This window comes from Cydia pomonella, chromosome 6 (genome assembly GCF_033807575.1).
Source record: "Cydia pomonella isolate Wapato2018A chromosome 6, ilCydPomo1, whole genome shotgun sequence".
NCBI lineage: Eukaryota > Metazoa > Arthropoda > Insecta > Lepidoptera > Tortricidae > Cydia > Cydia pomonella.
In genome coordinates, this window is record NC_084708.1 from 12,637,944 (window position 1) to 12,664,916 (window position 26,973).

At 36.8% G+C, this 26,973-nt stretch overlaps 3 protein-coding genes and 1 long non-coding RNA gene across 5 annotated transcripts in view; 2 read left to right on the plus strand and 2 right to left on the minus strand.

Moving 5' to 3' along the window:
• LOC133518991 (uncharacterized) overlaps positions 1 to 7,269 on the plus strand; it is a 26,234-nt gene extending 18,965 nt beyond the window's left edge. Inside the window, exons 2-6 of the mRNA XM_061852828.1 lie at positions 287 to 441; positions 3,259 to 3,396; positions 4,875 to 4,985; positions 6,095 to 6,208; positions 7,031 to 7,269. Coding sequence (XP_061708812.1) covers positions 287 to 441; positions 3,259 to 3,396; positions 4,875 to 4,985; positions 6,095 to 6,208; positions 7,031 to 7,250 — 738 coding nt within the window. The 3' untranslated portion in view covers positions 7,251 to 7,269. The remainder of the gene's footprint in view (positions 1 to 286; positions 442 to 3,258; positions 3,397 to 4,874; positions 4,986 to 6,094; positions 6,209 to 7,030) is intronic.
• Positions 443 to 25,700, minus strand: LOC133518996 (uncharacterized). Its single transcript, XR_009799565.1, has 2 exons — positions 21,738 to 25,700; positions 443 to 1,746 (listed from the first exon to the last, which is right to left on the minus strand). It is a non-coding gene; the product is annotated as an uncharacterized LOC133518996 (long non-coding RNA).
• LOC133518993 (FUN14 domain-containing protein 1) lies at positions 12,439 to 16,292 on the minus strand. Of its 2 annotated transcripts, XM_061852832.1 has the most exons (4): positions 16,059 to 16,292; positions 15,722 to 15,917; positions 13,413 to 13,509; positions 12,851 to 13,068 (listed from the first exon to the last, which is right to left on the minus strand). In XM_061852832.1, exons 1-3 carry the CDS (start codon positions 16,199 to 16,201, stop codon positions 13,429 to 13,431), a joined length of 420 nt encoding a protein of 139 aa, XP_061708816.1. In that variant the 5' UTR covers positions 16,202 to 16,292; the 3' UTR covers positions 12,851 to 13,068; positions 13,413 to 13,428. The 2 variants fall into 2 exon arrangements, with proteins under 2 accessions (XP_061708815.1, XP_061708816.1); XM_061852831.1 differs by lacking the exon at positions 13,413 to 13,509 and having other exon boundaries at positions 12,439 to 13,068.
• Positions 17,838 to 26,721, plus strand: LOC133518985 (leucine--tRNA ligase, mitochondrial). Its single transcript, XM_061852811.1, has 6 exons — positions 17,838 to 18,229; positions 18,305 to 18,754; positions 18,838 to 20,188; positions 20,345 to 20,589; positions 20,755 to 20,991; positions 26,457 to 26,721. Exons 1-6 carry the CDS (start codon positions 18,131 to 18,133, stop codon positions 26,694 to 26,696), a joined length of 2,622 nt encoding a protein of 873 aa, XP_061708795.1. The 5' UTR covers positions 17,838 to 18,130; the 3' UTR covers positions 26,697 to 26,721.
• The last annotated feature ends 252 nt before the right edge of the window (positions 26,722 to 26,973 follow it).

A 26,973-nucleotide genomic window follows, 5' to 3' on the forward strand; every position in this document is an offset into this window, starting at 1 on the left:
TCCTGGCTGGATACACAGCTCACTTTCCATGGCATGGATTGGGGTACTTCTTATAAACCCGCATAGCTTGATTTTGCACTTTATCCAGTTTGCATAAATGGCTTTTAACACTAATATCATACAAAAAACAACCATAGTCCAGTCTACTGCGAAGGATAGCAATATATAGACGCCCAAGAAGGGTAAGACACCCCACCTCGATCCAGCAAGATTCAGCAATACATTTACAGTTAAAAAGGTACCAATATTTTATTTAGCTGCTCTTCATTTTGTTACATATTTGCAGAATTCAAGGGAGACTACACACGCCTGGAAATCACTAAGTTCTGCAGAACAGAAGGTGTTTATTGACAAATTTGAGACGTGGCAGGCTAAAACTAATAAGAAAATAACCAGTATCTTAGAACATGTCGAACCATTTTTGAAGAAAAAAACTACAGAGTAAGTATAAATGTATACTTAAGTAAACATTATTTGATATGGAAGGACTTAAGATAGTTTTGCATCATCACTCACACAGACGCAGTTGCGAGGAGAAGCTATAGCTTGACAATTCGTTCGTGATATTCCACTCCCATGGTCCGCGCTGCCCCCCAACCTCGAATTGATTAGTAATTTTCCTTGGCGTGTAACGTCCCTGACTGTAGTATTTGGTAACCCTGTAATTTTAGTGGCAAAGTTAACATAATTTTCGTGTTCCATTGAAGTTGGATCTTACTTAGGTTTTTTTTAAATAGCTATATTTACTGACATAAGTGACAAGAGTAATACAATCTCTGTGTATTAAGAGACCGATAGTCCCTGTACAGCTAATCTGCCAAAAGTGAAGCCGAAACACGATCGACGTTTGCGTGCTGCATGCGACGCTCGTGTCTTACGCTCAGGAACGCACACACGTAGACAGTATTTTAGTATAGCGGTATTTTGACAACATATTTGAATTGAACTTGGTTATCAATAATTTGGAAGTGTGTAGATTTATAATTTTGTAACAAAAGCTTTTTAGGGTTCCATTATTACATTAAACCCTCAAAATTTTAGTGTGATTGTAGTATAGCTAAAACTTTTCTGGCAGTAAAGCAGTCGGCAGTATTGTCGTGCCGCAATACTGCTGCGGTCGACTGCATTACTGCAGGATTTGTCAATAACATATGTAATTTACCTAATACAAAATCCATCAAATTTGCCTATATAAAAATGTATCAAAAATTATCCGTTTCGTAGCGGTACGCGGCTACCACTGCTAGAGCACCAAAATTGGTCTGGACTCTGGACGTGGACCGCATGTACCTACTTGTAGCGACGCGACAAAATCGCGGGGCGAGTCACGCCTGTTTTCTGGCAATAAGGTTTAAATAAATAAGCTTCTACCATTTTATTTTAAAATATGCAAAAAATACTATATTTGATTTTTTTTTACTTGCTTACAAACAATGAGATACCTCACGAGCCGACTCTGTTCGGTATTGGCGCCCTTTTGTCCGGGTCTGCCTAAAACGTAGTCTGACTAATTCGCGTTATGCCTAGACCAACCGAGAAATAGTCGCACTGAGACTTAGGCCTAATGAGTTTTTGTCCAAATGCGAATCTGGCACAAAAAGACTTAGGCCTCTTGCATTATTGTCCAAAAGCGAATCTGGTACAGAGAGACTTACAATTATGTATTAAGTTTGTATCCAAAAGCGAATCTAGTGTTCTCCTATAATAGTTTTTTTTTTAATAATTTCTTTTCCAAAAACATTTCCTCTTAAACGTAACTAGACGGAGCCTCGCTTTGCGGGGCTCCTATTTCTGGGTAGTTTGCCCTCTGGGCATCTGAAGCTACCTAACGAACCTAACCTACCTAACTATTAACCTGACTAATTGTGACTTCCCTGAAAACATTACACTTTGGGGGGCGACTAGGAATTTCGCTACGCGGAACAAACGCGTTTAGGGAGTAGATCGAGCTACTCACTGGTAATTAGGCGTATCGCGAAATGGACAAACAGCTACTTAGGCTTACTGCGTTTGGGACATATTGCGAAATAGGTAATATAAGTAATAGGTCAATAGCGATTCAGACGAATAGCGAATTTCAAATGAAGTTTTGTCATAACGCGAATTAGTCAGACTACGTTTTAGGCAGACCCGGACAAAAGGATTGGTGCTATAGTGTCCTACATCTAAAACCAGCATTACATAAAATATTTTTTATTACTGAAATATTATTTAAAAAAAAATGAAATAAAAGAATGAAAAATGTAATTTTCTTTAATAATACAAGGAACTTAAAGTAAGCGTACTTATTTTAGAATGTAAACATCATGCCTCATTTGGAGGAAAAATGATTCATTTTACTGGCAACATTTATAAGCAATGGCGGCTGATGAAGGTTTGGATTTTTTTATTTACAATTACGTAAAAATATAATATTAAACTGGATGCTTACGCGTGGAATGTAATATCAGGTGATCTGTTTTCATTTAGTGATGAATTGTAACACCCACTTACCGCACGAACAGCCATCTTTCCTGTATTTTTTAATTTACAACCGGAAAGTGTACAGAAACCGACTATACCTTAGTACTGCGAGGGCCGTTCGAACGATTGCGACAGCAGCTAAAATGGCTTCACTAAGGATGTACGGACTATACTAATAATCTATGCTTATTAAATCTATGGCTATAAATATTCATTAAAAAAACAATTTGTTTAGGTTGACATCCAATAACTTTGTCTAATAGTTGACTCATCTTTGCTATGCGGTCGCGCTACACAAGTTACCGCCAACAGCCGCCACGGCTTGACCGACCGACCACTTCTGATCTGACTGACAGCTTCGCCACCCGCACACTTCATACCCGCCCCCGCTGTCTTTCGCTTCCGTCGCCTACGGTATGGAAGGTAGAGGCAAGGAACAGAAACTCCTTAGGCAGAATTGTTGCAAAAGTGTCCAGCTGTCAGCTATAAATAATAGTTCCAAATCTCTCCAGAGTAGCGCTAGAGTAGCTAAGAGTAAGATTTTTTTTTCTCAAGTATTCTAGGTATTGTAGCGCCATCTATTTTTGGTTTTTTGTCGGACAATTTTTGGCATATGGAAATTTTGTTCCTTCCGTAGCCTGCAGACCATGGGAGTGTTACATACGAATTTCTCATAGCTATTTTACCTAGAGTAATTAACATTTGGTCCTTAATCATAACATAATTATATTTTTAAACACACTTAAAGCCAAAAATTCGTACTTAATACAAATTCACTATTTATTTATTTTTTAGAAGAAAAGGAAATATTCCATCCAATTTGAATACAACTAAAGAGCATTGTGATATCAGCTTGCCAGGATCTACATTGAACATCTCCACTAACTCACATGATCATATCCAGTCCAATGCAGATTTGGAAATATCTAAACGGTGAGTAATGCTTAAAAATATTTATTTTTAGCATGTTTATAGGTACGAGTATACTGTTTAGCTGAGGGGTTGGTAAGAATTTCTCATAGTCACCTACAGACGGTGTATCAGTAGTTGTCCCACGTGACGGGCAGCCATAAGTAGGAACAATTTATTCAGGATAAATGGGAATAGTTTCATTCAATCGGCACAACAGCAAATACTATGTGATGTATTGTCATGTCATATCAGCCATATGATTGGTAAAGCGTATAAAATGAACGGTTTTATTATGCGGATTTTTAACAACCCTCAACTTATCTCTATTTATTTAAGTCGCTGATTAGATCACAAATAGAATATGCTGTGTCGATATGGAATCCTTTCTACGATAAGTACAAAGGCTCAATAGAGACTGTTCTGTAATAAGTTAATAACCTCTGCCATAACAAATTCGACTGTCCCAGCCTGAGCGGGGCTATTTGCTACCGCGTAGGCGCGTACCAACGCGGGCGCGGCAGCGCGCAAACACTGTTTGCGAACTCGCGCTGCCGCACCCACGCCACGCTGGTGAACGTGATCCCCTTGGTTAAATGTTACAATTAGTATTTTAATGAAATTGACATTTTCATAATATCTGACTACGTGTATAAAAAGAATGTGATTCAGTTGCTTCAAACAAAACATACCTATGTAAAAGTCTCTCCGGTGGGTCATGCAGTTTTTACTATGTTAACTCGCTAATTAAACAGAACTGTATCTATATAAAACTACTTCTGCTACCACAAATATGAATGTTTTTTTATACTACGTCGGTGGCAAACAAGCATACGGCCCGCCTGATGGTAAGCAGTCTCCGTAGCCTATGTACACCTGCAACTCCAGAGGAGTTACATGCGTGTGTCCGACCGTAACAACCCTCCCTCCCCTCTTTGAGCTCTGGCAACCTTACTTACCGACAAGAACACAACACTACGAGTAGGGTAGGGTCTAGTGTTATTTGGCTACGGTTTTCTGTAAGGTGGAGGTACTTCCCCAGTTGGGCTCTGCTCTAGATCTGGAATGATATCCGCTGTGCTGTGCCCATACCTCTCTTGTGGACGTAGTTTAAGGACGTACCCGGGTCCAACTGTATCCACAAACCTATAATAAAGCTTTATATCCTTTACATTGTTACCTAGCGCTTATGTATTGTAGATTTATCAGTAGGTAATCTAGTAATCTGTGGATGATGTTGTTGGTCTCACACTTTATTAATCTTTCTACTCTATTTCTATGTCTAAACCCTGTTGTGTTACTGTTTTTTTGTGTCCCAAATGAAAATTGGCAATCTCAAATTTTTTTTTTTGTTTTATTTGATTTAGGAACTGGGGGTGCGAGTCTGACTCGGAATTGGCCACAATTGCAATTGGTAATTGGTTAGGTACCTACAGTTTTTATATTTTATAAAGATACTGGTGTCCCATTTTAATGTAAGTATTCACATTCGCCTCTTACAGAGAAGATCTTAATGTCGAATTTTATATGGATGATTATGACGACCAGTCGGAATCAATGATGAACCTTGTATATGACGATACACCCACTGGCAATTTGGAAGTACCAAAACAGTAAGTAATGTATTTTTATTTACATTTTTCTTTTTTAGACTGTTTGATATTGAAAACTGTTATCAAGCTGTGTTGAACAACACAACAAGCATACAATCTTTCATCCCCTAAGTTTGAGGGGTTGGGGCTAAAAGTTCAAGTTTTAGAATTTTTTTGTTGTTTGTTTATTAATACTAGTTTAGATACCAAATTTCAGCTTTCTAGTTCTTCAGAAAGTACCCTAAGAGTTTTGATGATCATCAGTGAGTGAGTGAGTGTGAGTCAGTGAAAAAATCTTTTTTTTTAGATATCAATAAAGGTAAAAGTATAAGTCCACTATTGACATAATATCACAAGAATTTTGTTTATCTGGTATAATCCAAACCCAAGTTATAAGGGTTCAAAAAAACGACGAAGCGCTTCGAGAAAAAAGTAGGTAGGTCCCTTGCGCTTCGCTTGGCTCGTCTTGGCGGGGGCACTACCGTGTCTCCTGATTTGATCTTATTAGTAAATAAATAGTTTTACCTAGTATACAAACATTAAATAAGCTAGTTTGTAGGAATTGTGTCACTGCACAATTTTTTAAAGATCTCGATGGCGGCAGATCCAAATTGGAATATCTACTTTTATTAATACCAGGGGGTCACCAAATGAAGGACCGCCAACATATAATTCCATTTGCTTCTTTAATAAACTCGAGTAGAACCGGACCACGATGGTCATTTTATTTTAAAACCGGACCCCTGGGCCCTGAAGAAACTAATTGGTGATCCCTGATCTACACTCTACAGTTTTAACTATATCAACTATCAAAGTTATGTTCAGTCCACTATGTAATCGTACCTATATCCAGCCACAAAATTGCATGGCCACTTTAATGAATTCATTCAATGCAATTATGCGCATTCAAAATTAATAAATAAACCTTATTCAATTTCAAATTTCCTAACCTAACCGAATTTTATTGCTCTCCTCTCCCTGTAGAGTAATATAAATCCGAGATGGAGCATAACGGAAACACGCATTCCCATATGTTATCGGCGGTAATGGGAATTAGTGTTCGCTGTTGTTCCCCCATCTCCGCCCCATGAGACCTAGGCGCAAATACGTCACATGATTTTATCTTTCAGATTTTACACCGCCTCAGTTATTGATGAAGACATAGATGAGTCCACAGATCCGAGAGAGACAAATGAGACAGTAACAAAAACAGCATTACGTGAACCTGCGTTGCCTACTGTGATGTAAGTATTCTTACAGTACATATGGTGCTACTTTATAGCACTAGTGCGAAAATTAGCATATTACGTTACTGTGTCAAACATTTAAAGGGCCATATGTACTGTAAAACGTACGATACATGTGCGAATAGGTAATTCGCAACTCGTGTCGATTTAAAACACTCCCTTCGGTCGTGTTTTAATTTATCGCCACTCGTTTTGAATTTCCTATTTTTCGCACTTGTTTCGTAATGTACTATTACAGTACATATAGCGCTACTTTACCGCACAAGTGTGATAATTAGCAGATTACGTAGCTATGTCGATAATTTAAAGAACCATATGTACAGTAAAATGTTGTACGATACATGTGCGAATAGGTAATTCGCAACTCGTGTCGATTTAAAGTACTCCCTTCGGTCATGTTTTAATTTATCGCCACCCGTTACGAATTTCCTATTTTTCGCACTTGTATCGTAATGTACTATAACATTTTTCCTGTCCGCGGTCTTCAATTGGTCGTCAATACAAATAAGACTTTGTGAAATATTAAAATGTAATGCCAGATGTACACCCTTGCCGAAATTTTCCGCACCGCTCCAACCCAAGCGGGGACGAGAAGGCTGCTTGCTTCGCAGCCTGTCGAAATTAAAAAAGTGGAGTATTAGTAAATTTTATTCTCTATAAGAACCTGAATTTAAAAAAGGCAATTCAGTTCAATAAAAAATTGCAGCTGTGTAACGTGAATTTACAATCAACGAATCTTTGCTAACATGTGAAGTGAATGATTATTAATACGAGTATGTGTTAAAATTCAACTTGTGTCAAAATCCCTATTGTTGGCAGGCGCCCCAAGGAGCTGTTTAGAATAATTAAAGCAAGCGGAACGCGGCCGGAGCTCGCCACTGTCGAATGGAAGACCATGCCGAAGAAAGAGAAACTCATGTACGGTCGAGCCATAAGTAAAATTAAAAAAGACTATCTTAAGAATTATGAACAGTATTTAGAGAGCTTGTCATCTCCAGAATTATTTAAGCATTACATTAATTTTAGAAAGGAAAATTAAACACTAAAAGTTTACTAAAGTTATTTTATTAAAGTATGTAACACCAAAATAGGCTTAGCAAGAGTTCATTGCGACAACTTGTTCACGCGCGACTTGTTCCACTCTATCAAAAAACTTGTATGGAACGACTTAATTGTTTTTTGTATGGAAAGCGAACCACCCTAAAACAGAAAAAGACGGGTAGCCTATCTCGCGCTCGCGCGCATTATACTACCACGGCCCGCTTGTTTTAATAATTAATTATGAACTAGGTAATAAAGTTCAACCTTAAACAATCAGGGGGCCTACCGCGATAACCGAAATTCGCAAATTGCGGGGCTCTTTATCTTTTACTCTCACTAATACGTATAGTCGTTAGATTTGTAGCTGGCCCCGAGCGGCTAATCCTTTGTTTATTGTTAAGTAAAACCGCACGTGCTACTACCTGCATAAACTGGTCCGGTCACTTTAACCGGTCATTAAATTACAACTCCTATGGCAATTAAAATAAGATTGAAAATGAACAAATGGAAAAATAATTTGCGATTTCTTGTGTGGTCCCTCTACGGTTACTGAGTGCCGGCGAGTCGAACGCTACCATACCAGTCTAAAATGTATCCTCGAGGTGCGGAACAAAGGCGCGTTATCGGAGAGCGCACATACACTGGTTTTTTGAGCGTTGGACTAGCCCGCGCTCAGGTGCCAATTAGAATTATACGACCCTTTTTAGGGTTCCGTAGTCAACTAGGAACCCTTATAGTTTCGCCATGTCCGTCTGTCTGTCTGTCTGTCTGTCTGTCCGAGGCTTTGCTCCGTGGTCGTTAGTACTAGAAAGCTGAAATTTGGCATGGATATATGAATCAATAAAGCCGACAAAGTCGTACAATAAAATCTAAAAATTTAATTTTTTTTAGGGTACCTCCCCTACACGTAAAGTGGGGGTGAATTTTTTTTTTCGCTTCAACCCTAGTGTGTGGGGTATCGTTGGTAAGGTCTTTCAAAACTAATACGGGTTTTCAAGAAACATTTTTTGATAAAGTGAATATATTCGGAAATAATCGCTCCGAAAGAAAAAAAAATGTGTCCCCCCCCCCCCCCTCTAACTTTTGAACCATAGGTCCAAAAAATATGAAAAAAATCGTGGAAGTAGAGCTTAAGAAAGACATTAAATGAAAACTATAGCGGACATGTTAAACTACGTCCAAAAGAGGTATGGGCATTGTGAATGTCATCTCGCTTTGTGTGGTAGGGCACAGCCAGTGGATGTCATTCCAGATCTAGAGCAGAGCCCAACTGGGGAAGTACCTCCACCTTACAGAAAACAGCAGCGAAATAACACTAGATCCTACTCATAGTGTTGTTCCTGCGGGTGAGTAAGGTTGCCCTCTGGCAACCAACCAACCCACGCAACCAATCAACGAGGGGGGGCGGGTTTAGGGTCGGCAAGGCGCATGTAACTCCTCTGGAGTTGCAGGCGTACATAGGCTACGGAGACTGCTTACCATCAGGCGGGCCGTATGGTTGTTTGCCACCGACGTAGTAAAATAAAAAAACTTAAAATTGATAATCATTCATATTGACTTGGGTCACTTTCTCACTAGTGTTCAGGTAGTAAACTCAAATGCCGACATTCTCGACCGGTGGAGTTTCGTTCAATAGAACATTGTATTGTCCAATTCCTTTTTGTCTGATATCGCCGAAAACAAGTGGATGCCTAAACCATTCTCACAAGTATTATAACCAATTACATAAGCTTTATGTCATTGTAAATAAGGTCAACATGGCTGCACAATAAATTGCAACAAATGCAGTGGCAAAATTTTAAGAAGAGTAATTGTTTTGCCATTGTTTGTAGCCGCACCGTACTAAAAAGCATTTCACAATTAGAATGAACAAGAAATAAATATGATAAGATAAGTAGTAAAAGTATTTTTACCTTAGTAAGTAAAAAGTACCAGTACCCCTAGTGTAAATTTGATCGACATCATAACGTGACGAACGCGTTTGCGTTAAGTCTCATTTTGTATAGGATTTTGAGTTTCCAAAACGTCCCGCTTGGCGCGCTCTTTCTAAATCCAATACAAAATGAGACTAAACGCAAACGCGTACGTCACGTTTCGTAATCGAATTTATTTACACTAGGGGTACTGGTCAGATAGGGTTCGGTTATCTGTTTATTGAATTTGGAGTCTACAGACCACGGAACAAGGTTAAATATAATCGAAACTTAATGAATCTTTTTCTTCTTTGAAACTATTAAGTACCACAAGATATGTACGTACCTTAGCTACTCGTCAAAGACCTGTCCCGAGCCGCGTGCAAACAAGATCCGCTTCTTCGAATACCCGTTTATCCGTGAATAGAGATCTTAATAACACGTGCAGAACAGGTCAGAAAATAGAGTACCTACGTGTTATTCGGAAACGGGTATTAGAAACGTAGGGTTATTCCCACTAGTTACCACCAAGTTGTTACCAGTGGTAACTACTGGGATTTTTGCCACCTTTTACCATTGGTAACTACTGGGGAAAAAATCGCACTAGTTACCACCAACTTGAATTTTTTTCCCAGTAGTTACCACTGGTAAAAGGTGGGATTCTTTTTTCCCAATAGTTACCACCAAAATTTGGATAGCGATCAATACTAATAAAAACAGTCTAAAGATAGAGTGCTTTAATCAATAATGAATTAAAAGTCGAATTCATTGTAAGTTAATTAGTTATTAGTTTAATTATAAGTCGATTACTGTTTCAGCAAACTGCCTTAAGAGTGATCAAAAAGAGTCGGTTTGACTGATTTGCTTGTTCGTTCGTATAATTGTGATGTTATTTATTGAAACGGTCCTTATTGTCGATGGCGCTTACGCCATTATCAGCGATGCTCCTATATAAATACAACGCTGCGCTTCGCAGTGCGGCGTAAGCACCCTCGACAAAAGATCCAGGTTTCATAGATAACGTAACATTAATTCAATTTACAATTAATAAGACAAATTTCAACAAAACGTTAATTTCTCTTTAACTTTTAATTTTATGCACTTGCACCGGTTTTAATATTTTTGAACACTTTTATAGCATTTAACTGAAAAACTAATCGACTTATAACTATTTATTAAAGCACTCTTTATTTATTCTTGACTATTTATACTGTTTTTATTAGTATTGAACTCTAAAAACATTTTGGTGGTTAACTAGTTAACATCAAACAGAGTTGGTGTTAACTAGTGGGTTTTTTTTTCCCAGTAGTTACCACTGGTAACAACTTGGTGGTAACTAGTGGGAATAACCTGAAACGTGCACACAAACCCGGACACGACCACGAGCCCTAGTATAAACCAATTATGGAAGTTAACACTGTCAAAAACTTATTAAGTATATAAATATTAGCTATTGAAACTTCTTTTTAAGTCTGTCTGGTAGGGTTTTACTACTGGTAAAAGGTGGGAGTATTTTTTCCCAGTAGTTACCACCAAAATTTGGTTAGCATTTAATACTAATAAAGACAGTATAAATATAGAGTTCCTTAATCAATAATTAATTAAACGTCGAATTAAGTATAAGTTACTTAGTTATTCGTTACTGTTTCAGCAAACTGCCTTAAAAGTGAAAAAAAAAACTGTTTTTGACTGATTTGTTTGTTTGTTCGTGTAATTGAGACGTTATTTATTGAAAATGACTTTATTGTCGATGGCGCTTACGCCATTATCAAAGATGCTCCTATACAAATACAACGCTGCGCTACGCAGTGTGGCGTAAGCGTCCTTGACAAAAGATCCAGGTTTCATAGATAACGTCACAATTAATTCAATTTACAATTAATTAGATAAATGCTCTCATGCTCTCGAGGCTGATGGCAAAAAGGAAAAAAAAACATATAATAAGTAATATAATATAATACAGTTTACTGAAACAGTAATCGACTTATAATGAAACGAATAACTAATTAACTTATAATTAATTATTGATTAAGGAACTTCATATTTATACTGTTTTTATTAGTATTGAAAGCTAACCACATTTTGGTGGTAACTACTGGGAAAAAAAATCCCAGTAGTTACCACTGGTAACAACTTGGTGGTCACTAGTGGGAATAACCCGTCTGGTATGACAGGTGAACAACTACGGATACCAATTCTCAGCATGACTCGACAAAGTCTTGGCCAGTTTATTAATTAATTAGGCATATTACAAATAACTTATGAAAGTAAAAAACTATCACCGGTTTTAATCAACTCCATTGTCACGCCAAGAATTTCGCACAAGAAACTCGTTGGGCCTGACTTTTTCTATAATTGTACTAACTCATAAAATTTTATAAATACCTACATAATGCTTCACGAAAAATATCAAACATTGTATGGAAAATGTACATTCTATTATAATTAAATAAATGTTAAGTAAGACATATTATAAAGAATGCATAGTCATTTGATTTGAAATCAAAAATCGTATAAATACTAAGAAATCAAAAAATGTGCATAGACTGCATTTTTAAGTTAGTTAGAAGTTGTTGTTATTATCTTTAAAAAAAATCGGTCTCATAAGATTACAATTTTTTATTTAAAATTACAGTAGCACATACTTTTGCCGAGCTATTAAGAAATTAAAATATTGTTTCGAAACCAGGTCGCTTTACTAATATCAATAAAACTGTGTGTTTTATTGATATTAGTAAAGCGACCCGTACGAAATTTATAAGAGCAAAAAAAGAAACATGATCCCATTAAATTAGTGTTTCCTCCAATAAACGGACAAAGAAAGTGCCGAGAAAGTTCTCGAGAGAACATTCCCAAGAACACGCTCGGGAATTTCTTGAGAAAGAAGAGAAAGTTGCCCTTAGAATAATTTGTTCGGTTTCAAATTGTTTTAAAAACTTATAGAAATATACACAAACGAAAAAAAAATCTGAATTCGTGTATATATTTTGTACTTTCTCGTTAATTTCAGTTTCAGAGAACATTCCAGAGCACTTCCTCGCAATGTTCTCTCATTTGGGCATGTTTTCGAGAACGGCTATCTACGTCTACGTATCAAACGAAATCTTTTTCTTCTGTGTTAACTGTTAATATAATCTAGCAGTGCGAGGTCGAATGTCGGTATTTTGAATGGATTACGAGCAACCCCACCAGTTTATGAATTTTGTATTTTTGTATGTGACATGCAAAGTTTGGGTTTCATTTCAATAGGTTATTTCTATTGGTAAAAAAACGTTTAATTATATATGTTATAGAGTTTATTAATTTAATATACTTATATTACAACCATATGAATGACAATCATGACTTAGTAAACAATAATATACTATGGTTTCTATATCTACAATAATTTATGGACTGTACTAGATACAAACTTTAAAATTAAGTTTTTTTAAAGTATCCATACATGCTATTTCTACGAAGAAATATCAAGCAAAACATTCATAAATATTACTGATCTTGGAGAAAATGGGCCTGAGCTCGGTCGCCTGCTTACGCTATCGTGCAGCATGTGGCGTCAACGGGAGACCAAGACCTCGGTGTGGATGGCGCCCACTTCGAGTACCGCAATGCATCGTCAAAAGCGCCTGCCCCAGACAGTACCTACTTAAATGACTAAATGTGCAAGTGGAGTGGAAATTCAATATAATATACATTATTTTTATTTTAATGTTGTGAATTCTATTTGCCACACAGTAAACCTACTGCCATGCCAGCGACAAAAGATGCTAAAAACACATGACTCTCAGTTGCGCGATAACTCCCATCATCTGTAAAATTGTTGTACCAGCGTTTTGCTTTAAGTTCCTTCTTTTTCAATAGTCCTTCTGCTTTATCCAATTTACGATCAACAAAGCGCTCCGCCTGTAACAATTATTTTTATTTATTTATTAAATGTTCGAATTGGTCCATATACTTTACACACTGAAGTCTTTAGTCACAATTTAGAAATAATAACCACAATCGTAATGACCCATAAAGGACAACATCGTTAAATTAAAATGCTAATTAAGGGTTTCTAAAACATAAATAGTAAAATGTAACTATAATAAACAACAGTACTGAATACTGGAGGCTTGGTATTCCTAAATTCAGTCTGCATAAGCTATCATTTTGGCTTATCATCTATTTATTTGTCAACTACAACTATCATTATACTTGACTGGTTTTATGTTAAGAGTCAATTATGTATAATTTATTGAACTCACAGACAATATTTGTAATTCAGGATGATGCAATACCAAAAAAAAATCCTCCTGTGAACCCTGCTGAGTAATATGAATTATCTTTGACAAATAATAATACCTGCAACAAAATAAATGATAAATTTCAATTTATTAAACTCTATAGTATTACTAAATAGTACACCGTTTTATATGAGTAATATTAATCATTTATACCAATAATAAAAAAAATATTTTACATTTAACATGAAAACCAGTCAAGCATATGATAGGTAACAGGAACATACTGTACCCCTAGTGTAAATATTTTCGACAGCGAAACGTGACGTACGCGTTTGCGTTAAGTGTCATTTTGTATGAGATTTTTGACTTTCCAAAACGTCCCGCTTGGCGCGCTGTTCAAAAACCCATACAAAATGAGACTTAACGCAAACGCGTACGTCACGTTTCGCTATCGACAAAATTTACACTAGGGGTACAGTTGAACATTTATGCAAGAAAGTGACTGAGATGTCTGTGATATGTAGATGTCTGCCCATTGAATTTTAGCTAAGTACTAATTTTAATAGCCATACAAGCAAAAAATTGTATATTGAAATGGCAATACAATAGTAAGCCATAGATCAGTAACCATGCATTAACATGTAAGGTGAAGCTGATTTGACTTAAGAGGATACCAGAGAGTTACAGGGTAGAGGGTTAGAGGGGGGGTGAGGGATGGGGGGGAGAGGGTTATTTTTCCATACAAACCTCGAAATTTTACTCTCTGGATTTTGGCCCTAGATAAACATTTTTTATAAATGAGTTCAATATTATGAGTGTCTATGTTTGTGTTTTGCTTTTTTGTAATGTTCTTGTTTTTATAAGAACTAGGTTAACCAGTGGTAACTACTGGGAACTTCAAACAGCGCAAAAAAAAAGACGCCTAGCATATAAAATCGGCAACAATAATCGCAAAAATCAAAATGGTTTTACAGATTATTTTTTTTATCATTCAGTTCCAAAAATTTCGTTACGATTGGTTAAGTTTTGGAGGAGGAAAATGTCGAGAACCGAACCTGCAGTTGTCATTATCACATTCATTTTAGGAGCCATCACTGTTAACTCCACAGAGATATTTACCTAAAATTCTCTAATCTGAGAAGGGCCTCAGCTGACATATCCTCTTAAATAGCCGGGTCCACACAGAGCGAGGCAAACGTGCAAGGAAATTTCCTTGCGCACAAAACGACCACTATAGACGTGCCTCGGCCGAGGCAAATCGCGTCACGTCTACACTGGCCGTTTTGAGAGCAAGGAAAACGAGAAAAGGAAAAAGGAAAAAAGAAAAAGGAAAGGAAAATAATGCACACATTTTTATACTCTCCACCAACTCACTTTGGTGTTAACTGGTGGGAATTTTTATTTCCAGTTGTTACCACCAAAATCTTTTATGTTTAATGTGGACAAAAATACCTACATTAATATACAGTGGGTTATTTCTTCCATCAACAGCCCATTCAGTTAACTGTTCTTAACTTGAAAACAGTTTTTTTTTACGTGAATTAAATAATTCAATATAAATATATAACCAACAGCAAAACAATTAGGAGCAAATACACACATAAAATGTGAAACATTCTCACATCATATTTATATAGGTATTTTATCAGTATTGAGCATTAAAACATTTTGATGGTAATAACTGGAAATAAAAATTCCCACTAATTAATAGTTTGTATCATCCATGATGATGGGCAGATTTGTCAAATCTAACCTTTTATAACATGACATTACAAGTCAAGGCACACGTTTTCATTAAAGACATGATCTGTACCATCAAAGTGAGTTGGTGGTAACTACTGGGAATTTTTTTTCTTAGTTGTTACTACTTGGTACAGGTGGGGAAATAATCACCGATGTTACCAGTGGTAACAACTTTGTGGTAACTAGTGGGTACAACCACTCTGTTCTTTATTCCTCAGCAGCAAGTCATCCTATCACTACACCAAGATGTTATAATTATATCACCCAAACGTGAAATTAGCACCAGAATATAAATGACATAAATGTCAACCATGAGCTGATTTCATGTTAATCTGATACAAGCAATCTTTTATAAATGGCTCTACTAAATTTACATCACAAATATTTGCATTACTATAACAAGGTTGATGATTCATCTACGGGTTGATGTCATTGTTTATTTCCATCTCGATCACTCTTGGAAAAATCAAGCTATACGAATGGAGACAGATAAACATTACAGAACTAATTTGCTAACCTAAACAGCAACCTCAATTTACCGATGCAGTTGTGTATCACACAACAAGAATCAAACAAAATTTACTCACTTTTTCAAACCAATCAGGAGACTTCCCTGTTGTTTCTTTCTCAATTTTGTCACTAATTTTATCAACTTTCTTGTTAATTTTGTCCCAGTTTATATCAATATATCCCTTCTGGCTGGCAATATGTAGCAAAATGACACTTCCACCTAATCCGACTGCAGCAACTTTGCCAATTTTCATGGTGATGAAACCTGTGATCCTATAATAAACAACAGTAAAGTTTATATATATATTTGAAGTTTTTATAACCCGTATCGGCATATATATACAAGTTATGCATTTAAAATGGAAAGTAAGATAAAATGCAAGATGCAATTGTATAACTTATATTTTTACTTACCATCCTGACGCAGTTCCTAAAATTAGCTGTTTAGTTGCAGAAGTCTTTCCAATATCTGCAACAGCTCTTTCAATGAAATTTTTCGCCTCATCCACAATCTTTTTGGCGTCTTCAGCTGCATCTTCGGGTTTTGGTTTTGCCATTGTTTTAGCTTTTATTTACGCTGTTCAATTTTAAGAGAAAATCTCTAGACCATGAGATGTGAAACTATTGAACCATAATGCAACTAAAGTTTACTTCCTGGAAAAGTGTCAAATAATTTCGTTGTCTTTGGACAAGTAATGGACTCCGCAGACTTGGCAACAAATCTATTTAAAGTAGTAGTAGACTGACGGACAGTAACCTTAATCCAGTCTGAGGCCTGTCTGGGCTATAACCGCGAAAATCGAAGTTCGTCAATTGCGGGCATTTTTCTCTGTCACTCTAATTACGTCTTAGTGAGAGTAAAAGTGAAAGATCCCCGCAATTTGCGAATTTCGGTTTTCGCGGTAGGCCCCCTGATCATGGAAGGTAGTCCGCCATACGTATGGACGCAGTTATATCAAGCCCCCTCCAGACTATGCGCGTGAATCGCGGCACGACTTCGCGGAGCGAACATACCGCGACGTTGACGTAGACTCCACACTCGCACAACTTCACGGCGATTTCGCAGTTTGGTTCGCGGCAAGATGGCGCCGAAGCGTCAGCTGATCGTATTTAGTTTGCGGCAAGGCACCGATTCAAACTGGGAACTGTCAAATAGATTTTTGGTTGATCAAGTCGCACCCAATATAACCAAGTAGCCACCATAGAAGGTTAAGATTAACCGACTCGTGAGCGAATCACGGCGCGAAGCGATTGCGAGTGTAGAGTCTTGCAAGTTCGCGCTTCGCGTCTCCTTTGATGCGGGCCAAATACCGATAAAAAACGGGGAATAAGGCGCGAAGACGTGAACAATCTGCGAAATCGATGCGAGGGCCCTCCACACTCGCGTTCATGGCTTCGCGCCTCGATTCGCGCACGAGTGTGGAGGGCCCTTAAGGTGACAGCTGGCTTAGTCTCTATCTGTAGGATTATTTTATCTATGGTTTTGACGTTTTTGTTACAATTCTGGGGGCCTACCGCGAAAACAGAAATACGCAAATTGCGGGGATCTTTCTCTTTTACTCTTACTAAAACGTAATTAGAGTGACAGAGAAAAATGCCCGCGATTGACGAATTTCGATTTTCCCGGTAGCTGCCCTGATACGGAAGGTGGAGATAAGGAATGGAATCTCCATATACCAAGAAGTGTCATCAAAAAACCTTAAATAGGTGGCGCTACAATACCTAGAATACTTGAAAAAATAAATCAAATCATAGACAGCGCACTTCACTCCGTCAATAACGCCTAGGTTCTTAACTACTCTAGCGCTACTCTGGAGAGATTTGGAACTATTATTTATAGCTGAGGCCTACCGCGGACCACGTTCGACGTGTTGCCTCTCTGTCGCACTTGTACATTTGTATGAAAGTGTGACAGGGAGGCAACACGTCGAACGTGGTTCGCGGTAGGTCCTCTGACCACTGGGCGGCTACCGGGAAAATCGAAATTCGTCAATTGCAGGCATTTTTCTCTGTCACTCTAATGACGTCTTACTTAAGAGTAAAAGAGAAAGATCCCCGCAATTCGCGAATTTCGGTTTGGAGATTGCGTTCCTTAACTCTACCTTCCATAAATTCTGAGTAAATTCTGACAGAGCCGAAGCCGTGTTGCCAATGCTCTAATCAAAAAGCATATTGCTCCATTAAAATAAAAACAACTTTGACAGTTGACAGTAGATACTTAGATAGATTTGGGGAATTGGGTATATGGGGTAGTCAAATCGAATTTGAATTCGATCGAAACTTGGTACCTTTTGCTAAAAAGCATTAAATTTCCAATCTATAATAAATATCAAAATGTTATCATGTCCATTTATCGTCAGTGCTATAAATAACTTACACTGAATTTTATTGTCTTACCGTCCTGACATAACCTGTGTAAACTACAGAATACCTACTGACTCTTATATTATGTCAAACAGTAATAAGATCTAAATCCATACTATAAAATGTTTCTAAACACATTTAAATACAAACCGGTGCATAAACTAAGAAAACACCAGGTTTTTTTTGTGTTCAGATCATTCCATGGCAGCTTAGGACTTTGGGTAAGAAAAATTACAACTCAAGAATTATTTTTATATTACAATTACATTGTTTAGCTCATGTACTAATAATTACAGCCACAAGATTTAAACTCTGAAATTAAATTAAAAATTGAAAGACACTGGTCTGAAGAAGTCCAAAGAGAGCAGTCTGTGAGCAGTGGAAAGTTACATTATGTGTTGCCTCAATTCCCATACCCATCAGGCAATCTACACATGGGCCATGTTCGTGTTTACTCCATCTCTGACACAATTGCAAGATATCACAAGCTTAATGGAGATAAAGTCATACATCCTATTGGTTGGGATGCCTTTGGACTACCTGCAGAAAATGCTGCCATTGAAAGAAATGTTCAACCTCAGCATTGGACTGCCTCGAATATTGAGTCTATGAAAAAACAGCTCCTTGATTTAGGATTTAATTTTGACTGGGATAGAGAATTGTCTACATGTGATCCAGAATATTATAAATGGACACAGTATATATTTTTGAAATTATTTGAAAATGGTTTAGCATACCAAAACAAGGCAAGTTCTTCATGAAATAATAATTTTAGACTAAAGTTCAAAATCATTAATAACTTAATCAAAAATTTTACATTAAATTTCAGGCCAGTGTCAACTGGGATCCTGTGGATCAAACGGTTTTAGCTGATGAGCAGGTGGATGAGCAAGGCTGCTCTTGGCGTTCTGGAGCCAAAGTGGAAAAGAAGATTCTCACACAATGGTTTATCAAAACCACTAAATTTGCACAGAAGCTTAATGATGGGCTGAGTAGTGAGCAACTAGAAAACTGGAAAGATATAATCAATTTACAGAAACATTGGATTGGTGAATGCAATGGCACAGTGGTTACATTCAATGTGTTGGTAAATGATAAATTAAAATCACTTGATGTTTGGACATGTAATCCTTACAAATTAATTCATGGAGAATTTTTATCAATAAGTAGGGATAATCCTTTAGCCCAAGAATTAAGTAACAAGGATGGTAAAGTGTTGAAAGCTATAAATCCAATCACAGGAGCTGAAATACCAGTTTATATAAGTGAAGATGCTAACTATGCTGAAGGAAGGGATGTCTATTTAGCCTGTCCTTCAGTAGATGAAAGTGACAAAGTTCTAGCAGAAAATATTAATTTTTGTGTAAAATCCACCTGTTCTGCAATAAATATTGAAAGTGAGAATCAAAGAGCTATTGAGTTAGCTAAATCTAAAAATGTAGGAGATCATTTAGTGAGTTCAAAACTTAAAGACTGGCTCATATCCAGGCAAAGATACTGGGGAACTCCAATACCCATCATACACTGCCCTACTTGTGGCCCAGTCCCTGTGCCATGTGATCAGCTCCCATTGAAACTACCAGAACTTAATTATTCGAAAACTAGCAGCAAATCATTGGCAGATCTACATGACTGGGTCAACTGCAAATGTCCACAATGTAGTGCAAGCAGTAAGCGGGAAACTGATACTATGGACACATTTGTTGACTCTTCATGGTACTATTATCGTTTCCTGGATCCTAAAAATAATAAAGAACCATTTAAAAAAGAAAACCTTCAGGGGTGCACACCTGTTCAAATATACATTGGTGGGAAAGAGCATGCAGTGCTACATTTATACTATGCTCGCTTCATGAGCTACTTTTTGCATTCTCTAGGCTGGACTGTATATGAGGAACCATTCAGAAAACTATTAGTCCAGGGTATGGTAATGGGACAATCTTATAAACTAAAATCATCAGGAAAATATCTACCTGCAGAAAATGTGGAAAAGTTAGGAAATAAATATATAGAAAAACAAACACAACAACCTGTAGTTGTGCAGTGGGAAAAAATGAGCAAATCTAAACACAATGGAGAGAATCCTGAGAGATTGTTGAGTACATATGGCTGTGATACAACACGCCTATTAATATTAGCAGATGTCCCTCCAGCCACTAGCAGGCACTGGTCTGAAGCTAGTAAGTGTATTATTTTATATAAACACATGTAATCTGTTAAATTTAACACTTACTATTTGTTGCTATAACTATAGTTTGATCTAAAATCAAACCTAGCTGTACATTATGTGTGCATTTCTATAAACCACTTGTATAATCCATTTAATGTATTTTCAGCCTTTCCTGGAGTTCTTAATTGGCAGCATAGATTATGGATAACAGTTCGAGATTTTATCAAACATAGGAGTGATGTTACTTTATATGAACAGAATACTATTAACAGTGAAGACTTTGAGAAGATTGACTTTAAATTATGGGATTCTAGAAACTATTTTACAGCTAACACTTCATACCATTTTAAGTACACTCATATGCTCAGTGTTGGCATATCGAGGCTGCAAGGCTTAACTAATACTTTAAGGGTAATTTTTCATAATATTTTTTATAATGGTTTTCGATAATGTTATGAACTACTCTTAGAAATGCTAACTATAAACATGCTTATGAATAAATCAGGTCATGGTTGGCCAAAAGACTAATAGTAATCATAAGCAACTTAGTATTTAATATTTTGCCTTTATTTACAGAACAAAGTTCCCCCAGAAATCATTGCTAAAAGTAAAGAATATGAATTAGCATTGGCAACTCTAATAATAATGTTGTCACCAGTGGCTCCACATTTCTGCTCTGAACTTTGGGCAGGATTTCTTTCAGCACCAAAAAGGATATCTCAATCCTCCCCTTTGATTAACTGGCAGGAGAATGTATTGGGACAAACATGGCCTAAGGTTGATGACCACTATAAGCTATCGCTTTTATGCAAGGTAAAAAAAATCCGATTGGACTTATAGATAAAATGCTTATCCTTAGTATCCCTCCAAAAACATAAATGTAAAAAAGGAGAGCCAAGTTCAACACAAAAATTATGCTTGGCTGTGGGCTTCGCCGCAAAAAGAATGGAGATCTAAATGAGTGCCAAGTTCTAAGCAAATTTCAAATATGTATTTATAAGAAAAAATAACATAATGAACAAGTATTAAACTCTATTTCTTTGCTTTATTGGATACCTATAACAATTGCTGTTATTTTTAAAAAATGTGAGATCTTAAATTAGGCCAGTTTTTATTACATCAGTCATTTTATAGTTATTCAACAAATATATATATATTTTAATTCTGATAAAACTGGCCAAGTCAAATCTAACCTACTTTAAGATCTCAACTTTTTTTAAATTTCTGTTATATAGCAAATATAATAATACATATATTGGGATAGTTTAAAATATCTAACGCTACAATAAAAAAAAATTGTATGGGGACCCCCCTATTTTTTAACTTTTTTAGATTTTTTCCTACGCTTACACACAATTACCGAGCTGGATTCCAAATTTGATCCTTCTAGGTCATCTGGAAGTAGCTTAGATTTAGGTACTATATGTCAGTCAGTCAGTGCTAAAATTTACGACTTTTTGACCTTCATATAGCTGTTTGAGCTAGCTTCATGAAATTTGGGCTTCTAGATGTCCTTATGGATATAATAAAATTAAACACACGTAGTTTTATGTGTTTACGTTAAGGTGGTTCGATTTTCATACAAAAAACAATCGCTATTTATTAATTAATTACACAATATTATTACATAAATAGTTCCGCATCTATCTACTTTCGAATATTCATTTGCGCTAAATTAATAGAAAAACTTTGTTTCATACAGAAATCATGCAATAATCAACGTTATATTTTTATAAATTTTACTCATGTGTGTGTGACAAATGTCGTGTACAAATACATTGCGGCGTTGCCACTCCATGCTTCGGACGGCCATCGGCGCGACGTTGCGATGTTTGACGCGTTTTTAGTTTTTTAGCTGACTCTGTCGACACTGACACTCAGTGTGACCAGGCGTACGATAATTGTCGTACATGTACGATAATTTGGGTTATTTGGGCCCCGGTATGACGTAATGTTCCAAAGAGCATTATCGTACACTAAAGTACTATAATTTCAGCCCTTGGATGATGCCACCTTAAAAGTCTAGTAATTTGAAGCAAAATATGACACTTTCTCTCAGATATAGGCTAAAATTAGTATCTTTTGGGTGTTCGGCTCCTTGGTGTAAGTTAAAATGGTCACAATTTCCTGTATACCGTTTGAGTCTATCCCAAAAATACACAAACATAAACAGATTTTTTGCGCAATTTAGACGAAAATTGTCTTTTTTTTATTATTAATTGGAAATTTAAGCTTATTTTGCTAGACATTTTTAGGGCCTGCCTTTTTGATTGGCGTACGATATTTTTTTCAACGGTACAATAATATTGACACTCAAGTACGATAATTCTCTTCCGCTCACCTGGCAACACTGCTGAAACTTGACAGGACCTGGGGGCCTACCGCGAAAACCGAAATTCGCAAATTGCGGGGATCTTTCTCTTTTACTCTCACTAAGACGTAATTAGAGTGACAGAGAAAAATGCCCGAAATTGACGAATTTCGATTTTCCCGGTAGCCGCCCTGGTGCTTGAGGTACTTCATAGAAAACAACGCTGCCGCATGTTCTGAATTGTGATTTTATGTGTTTTTGGATTGAAAATGATAGCAACGTCTAAATCAAGTTACAAAAATCATCGATATTCTGGTCCGCGAAAAACCAGGAAAAGTGTAACTGTAATTGGAGTCTACAAAAATGACCAATTCATAGAAAATCTTCTTCCTCGCGTTGTCCCGGCATTTTGCCACGGCTCATGGGAGCCTGGGGTCCGCTTGACAACTAATCCCAAGATTTGGCGTAGGCACTAGTTTTTACGAAAGCGACTGCCATCTGACCTTCCAACCCAGAGGGTAAACTAGGCCTTGTTAGGATTAGTCCGGTTTCCTCACGATGTTTTCCTTCACCGAAAAGCGACCAATTCATAGAAAATATGACCTAGAAACTAGTTCACTTTTATAAAACTCAATTTTGCCTGAGATTGTACTTAGGCGAATACCTAAGGGAGCTAAGTGTATTGATCTTGAATAATTAGTTGGCTAATACATATATGACTCCAACATGATATGGACATTTACATCATAACTATTACACCTAGTTGGTTACTAAGTTCTGTTACTCGATTTTTTTCTTTCTTCCTAGCGTTGTCCCAGCATATTGCCACGGCTCAATGGAGCTTGGGGTCCGCTTTGACAACTAATCCCAAGATTTGGCGTAGGCACTAGTTTTTACGAAAGCCACTGCCATCTGACCTTCCAACCCAGAGGGTAAAACTAAGCCTTGTTGGGATTAGTCCAGTTTCCTCACGATGTTTTCCTTCACCGAAAAGCGACTGGTAAATATCAAATGATATCTGTTCTGAAGTTCTGTTACTCGATTTGCAACCTCTTTATTCCCGTTAAAACAAATGCTACCGAAAAAATAAAAAATGGCATAATGTGGTGGATTTGTGAGCTATAATTATATACCACACATAATGCTTATCTCGTCGTATCTATAATGAATTGGGGCCTAAAATAGAATCGTATTCCAATTTTTTGAAACGCTTGTATTACTTTCTATATTAACTAAAAGTTGCCTTAAAATTCAGCTTTTATACTAAAAACGGCTTTAAATGTGTTAAATTACCAAAATATATTTTGACAGATGCTTTCGCGCCCAAAACGCTCTTTGAAAATTGTGTGACGTCACAGAATCTTCAATGACGTTTCGAGTTTGGTCACTTGACGTGTGCCAAAAGATATTTTAAATTCAATATTTACAAAAATATGGTCATTACAGGTCCCCTAAAAGTAGTTTAACATGTTCTTATAATCCAAAAGAATTTATTGGGATACAATTATGCCCTAAGATTTGTAGATGGAAACAACCCTATTGCGTTGCACAAATGTGGGCACCCGCCAAACATGATTTTGGGTGTGTCATACTCAGGGCTAACACAGATTCATTTCTGTGAAAAAGGTGTGAAAACCGGAAACTGGAAACCGTTCTCGAACCAATAGTGAAGCCCTTAAGCCACACCCTATTACAAAACCAGCCATGGATCTTTGAACAGGACTCAGCTCCTGCACATAAGGCAAAAACAACTCAAGCCTGGTTTCGAAGGAATAAAATTGACTTTATTGCCCACGAAGACTGGCCGTACTCCAGCCCGGACCTTAACCCCCTGGATTATGCCATATAGCAGGTTATTGAGGAGAAAGCCTGTGCTAAACCCCACACAAATCTTAACTCACTCAAGCGGGCCATAGTTAAGACAGTGACGGAATTAGACATGACAATCGTGCGTGCCGCTATTGATGACTGGCCTCGCCGTTTGAGGGCCTGTGTCAAAGCCAGAGGAGGCGATTTTGAATGATATTGTCATATGTAATTCCTGATTTTGTGTACTTCATTTTAATATATACTTTATTAAACTTTCGTTGGTATATTTTATGTAGAGAAAGATTATTGCAGTAACAGAATTTAATAACCAACTAGGTAGAAAACAATGCAATACATAAACACATAAATTGGATATGATGTGATCCGTTGAATGAAATTGACAATAAATAAAATAAATCAATAATTTTCTATCTCTAGGCATTGTGTGAAACTTCTAGTTGTGTCAAAATATCGGGAAATCAATAATATAAACAAACATGGTAAATATCTCATTTCTTTTTATAATGGTTATAAATAGAAGGCCATGCAATTTTGTAATTCACTGTAATTTAATTAAATGTATCGTAAAAAAATATTTTAATTCTACTGTAAAATAGTACCTACTTTTTTAAAGGCTGGGCAGTAAGGGATTGCTTTAATTTTAGAACAAAACAGCGTTTTTTTTTTAAAAAAATACCGGAAAATCTGACTTACAAATTTGGACTTTCTTCATCAACAACACAATCTTCTCCACCCTAGCATTAAAAAAAGATATCCTAAAATATCCATACCATTACGTCACATTTTAGTGTGAAAGAAATTTCAATGTAAAACTAAAATTTCAATACAAATTTTCGGGTTTTTTTAGCACGAGGATTGATTATGCTAGTAATTCTGAGTTGGAAGAACCCAAAAATATCATGATGTGTGAGAGTCAGATTTTTAATATTTTTATGGAAAACGCTCATATTTCTCATAAAATAATTTATTAATAATAGGTACTTACTTGATAATACTGATAACAAAAAAAAATTAATGAGTCTCGAACCCACATCCTCTTGCATGTATTTCCACGTACATACCGCAACGCTATTGAAGCCTACTCACGCTGTGCCAAATTGTCTACTACAAGGATCCCAGTAAGACTGTTTGAATGTGTGAGTGATACTTAGAAATAGAGTCAAGAAACATTCTGTCGACATTAAGGGGTAGTTTTTGTACAATGAAGTGTTCAATGTTTGTTGTAATAGTTCAATATTTATTTAAAGAGTGCGCTAAACATAATTTACAGTATAGAAATACCAAGACTACTCCACAAAAAAATTAAAACTCAAAATTTGCAATTGTGCCGCCATCTAGAGAGGTTTAAGCTTTGGGTAACCTAGTCGAACCACCTTAAAGAGGTTTTGAGTTATAGAAGGGTCAAAAGTGGCACCAAGTGGTTCGTGTAATATTACACTCGGCGCTGGCTAGCCAGTTCCTTTGCTTGAACTTGGCTTGACACGCTGCTGCGTGTTTAGATAAGTAATATATTAACTGTATCCAAACATTTAAGTAGAACATCACAACTACATAGAGCATAATATGAACACAACTTGAATAGGAAACAAGTAAATAGGCGGGTCCACACAGAGCGAGCGAGCGAACATACGCGCGAGGCAATGTTCTCCTGCACAAACCCGTCAGTGTAGACGTGCCTCGGCCGAGGCAGCGCACTCAGGCGAGGAAAACGCGCGCGCCGCCTCGGCCGAGGCACGTCTACACTGACCGTTTTGTGCGCGAGCAAATTGCCTCGCACATACGTGCTCGCTCGCTCGCTCTGTGTGGACCCGCCTATTAATAAAGACTATCAATTTCCACTTTCAGTTAGTTTCTGCCTTGAAACCATTCATCTATTTAAATGGGCTAAAAAGATGGCGTTATAGTGTTTATCAGGATTAGGTAGAGATCAAATTCCGTACAAAATTGAATTACGTAATTGGAGGGTGCTTGTATTATTGTATATACTGAAACACACCCAACTTGTCAGTAGAAAACTGCGCGAAATTCAAATTTTCTATGGGAAGTCAACTCTTTGCACCTAGTTTTTAGAAATTTGCCTTTTTCTACTGATAAGATAGCTGTTCCAGAGTATACCTAATTTTCATGTTTGTTTTAGGTTGATGGCGTTGATAGATGCGAATTAAAAATAGCAGCACCAGTACTTGATCGCCTTGGCCAAGAAGAAGCTATGCAAATGATGCTTGATCAAGCTGACGTTGCCTTTCGCGTCCAAAGAGGAATTATCAAAACTAAATACGAATTGTTCCCCGGAAGTCGTGCTATTTTAAATCTATTCACTAATCAGAGTGCTAAGAAAAAAGAAATTAATACAGATAATAAAATTGCCGCAGGCTAAAATAAAATATACCTATTCTAGTTTATATTGATCTATATTTTCACTTTAACTGCTTTCACCATCATAAGTTAAAGGTTGACTTACTTATTAATCTTATCAGTGTTTATTGCACGAGACTACAGATACTCCTTAATACAGACAAAGTGATACCGTAAACTATGTCTACTTTTGGAGCCGGGGATCCGCTTGGCAACTAATCACAAGAATTGGCGTAATCACTAGTTTGTATGAAAGCGTCTGCCATCTTACCTTGATTGTAGTTTGTAGTAAAGATGTA

Bases quoted from the DNA above. Each gene is read 5' to 3' on its own strand.
- LOC133518993 (XM_061852831.1), bottom strand. From the start codon at position 16,201: ATGGCAAAACCAAAACCCGAAGATGCAGCTGAAGACGCCAAAAAGATT. The intron at 15,918-16,058 runs GTAAGTAAAAAT...TGTTTATTATAG, and splicing joins TTAGGAACTGCGTCAGGATG to GATCACAGGTTTCATCACCA. The intron at 13,069-15,721 runs GTGAGTAAATTT...TAATTGTTACAG, and splicing joins CTCCTGATTGGTTTGAAAAA to GCGGAGCGCTTTGTTGATCG.
- LOC133518985 (XM_061852811.1), top strand. From the start codon at position 18,131: ATGTTTCTAAACACATTTAAATACAAACCGGTGCATAAACTAAGAAAA. The intron at 18,230-18,304 runs GTAAGAAAAATT...TAATAATTACAG, and splicing joins ATGGCAGCTTAGGACTTTGG to CCACAAGATTTAAACTCTGA. The intron at 20,590-20,754 runs GTAATTTTTCAT...CTTTATTTACAG, and splicing joins GCTTAACTAATACTTTAAGG to AACAAAGTTCCCCCAGAAAT.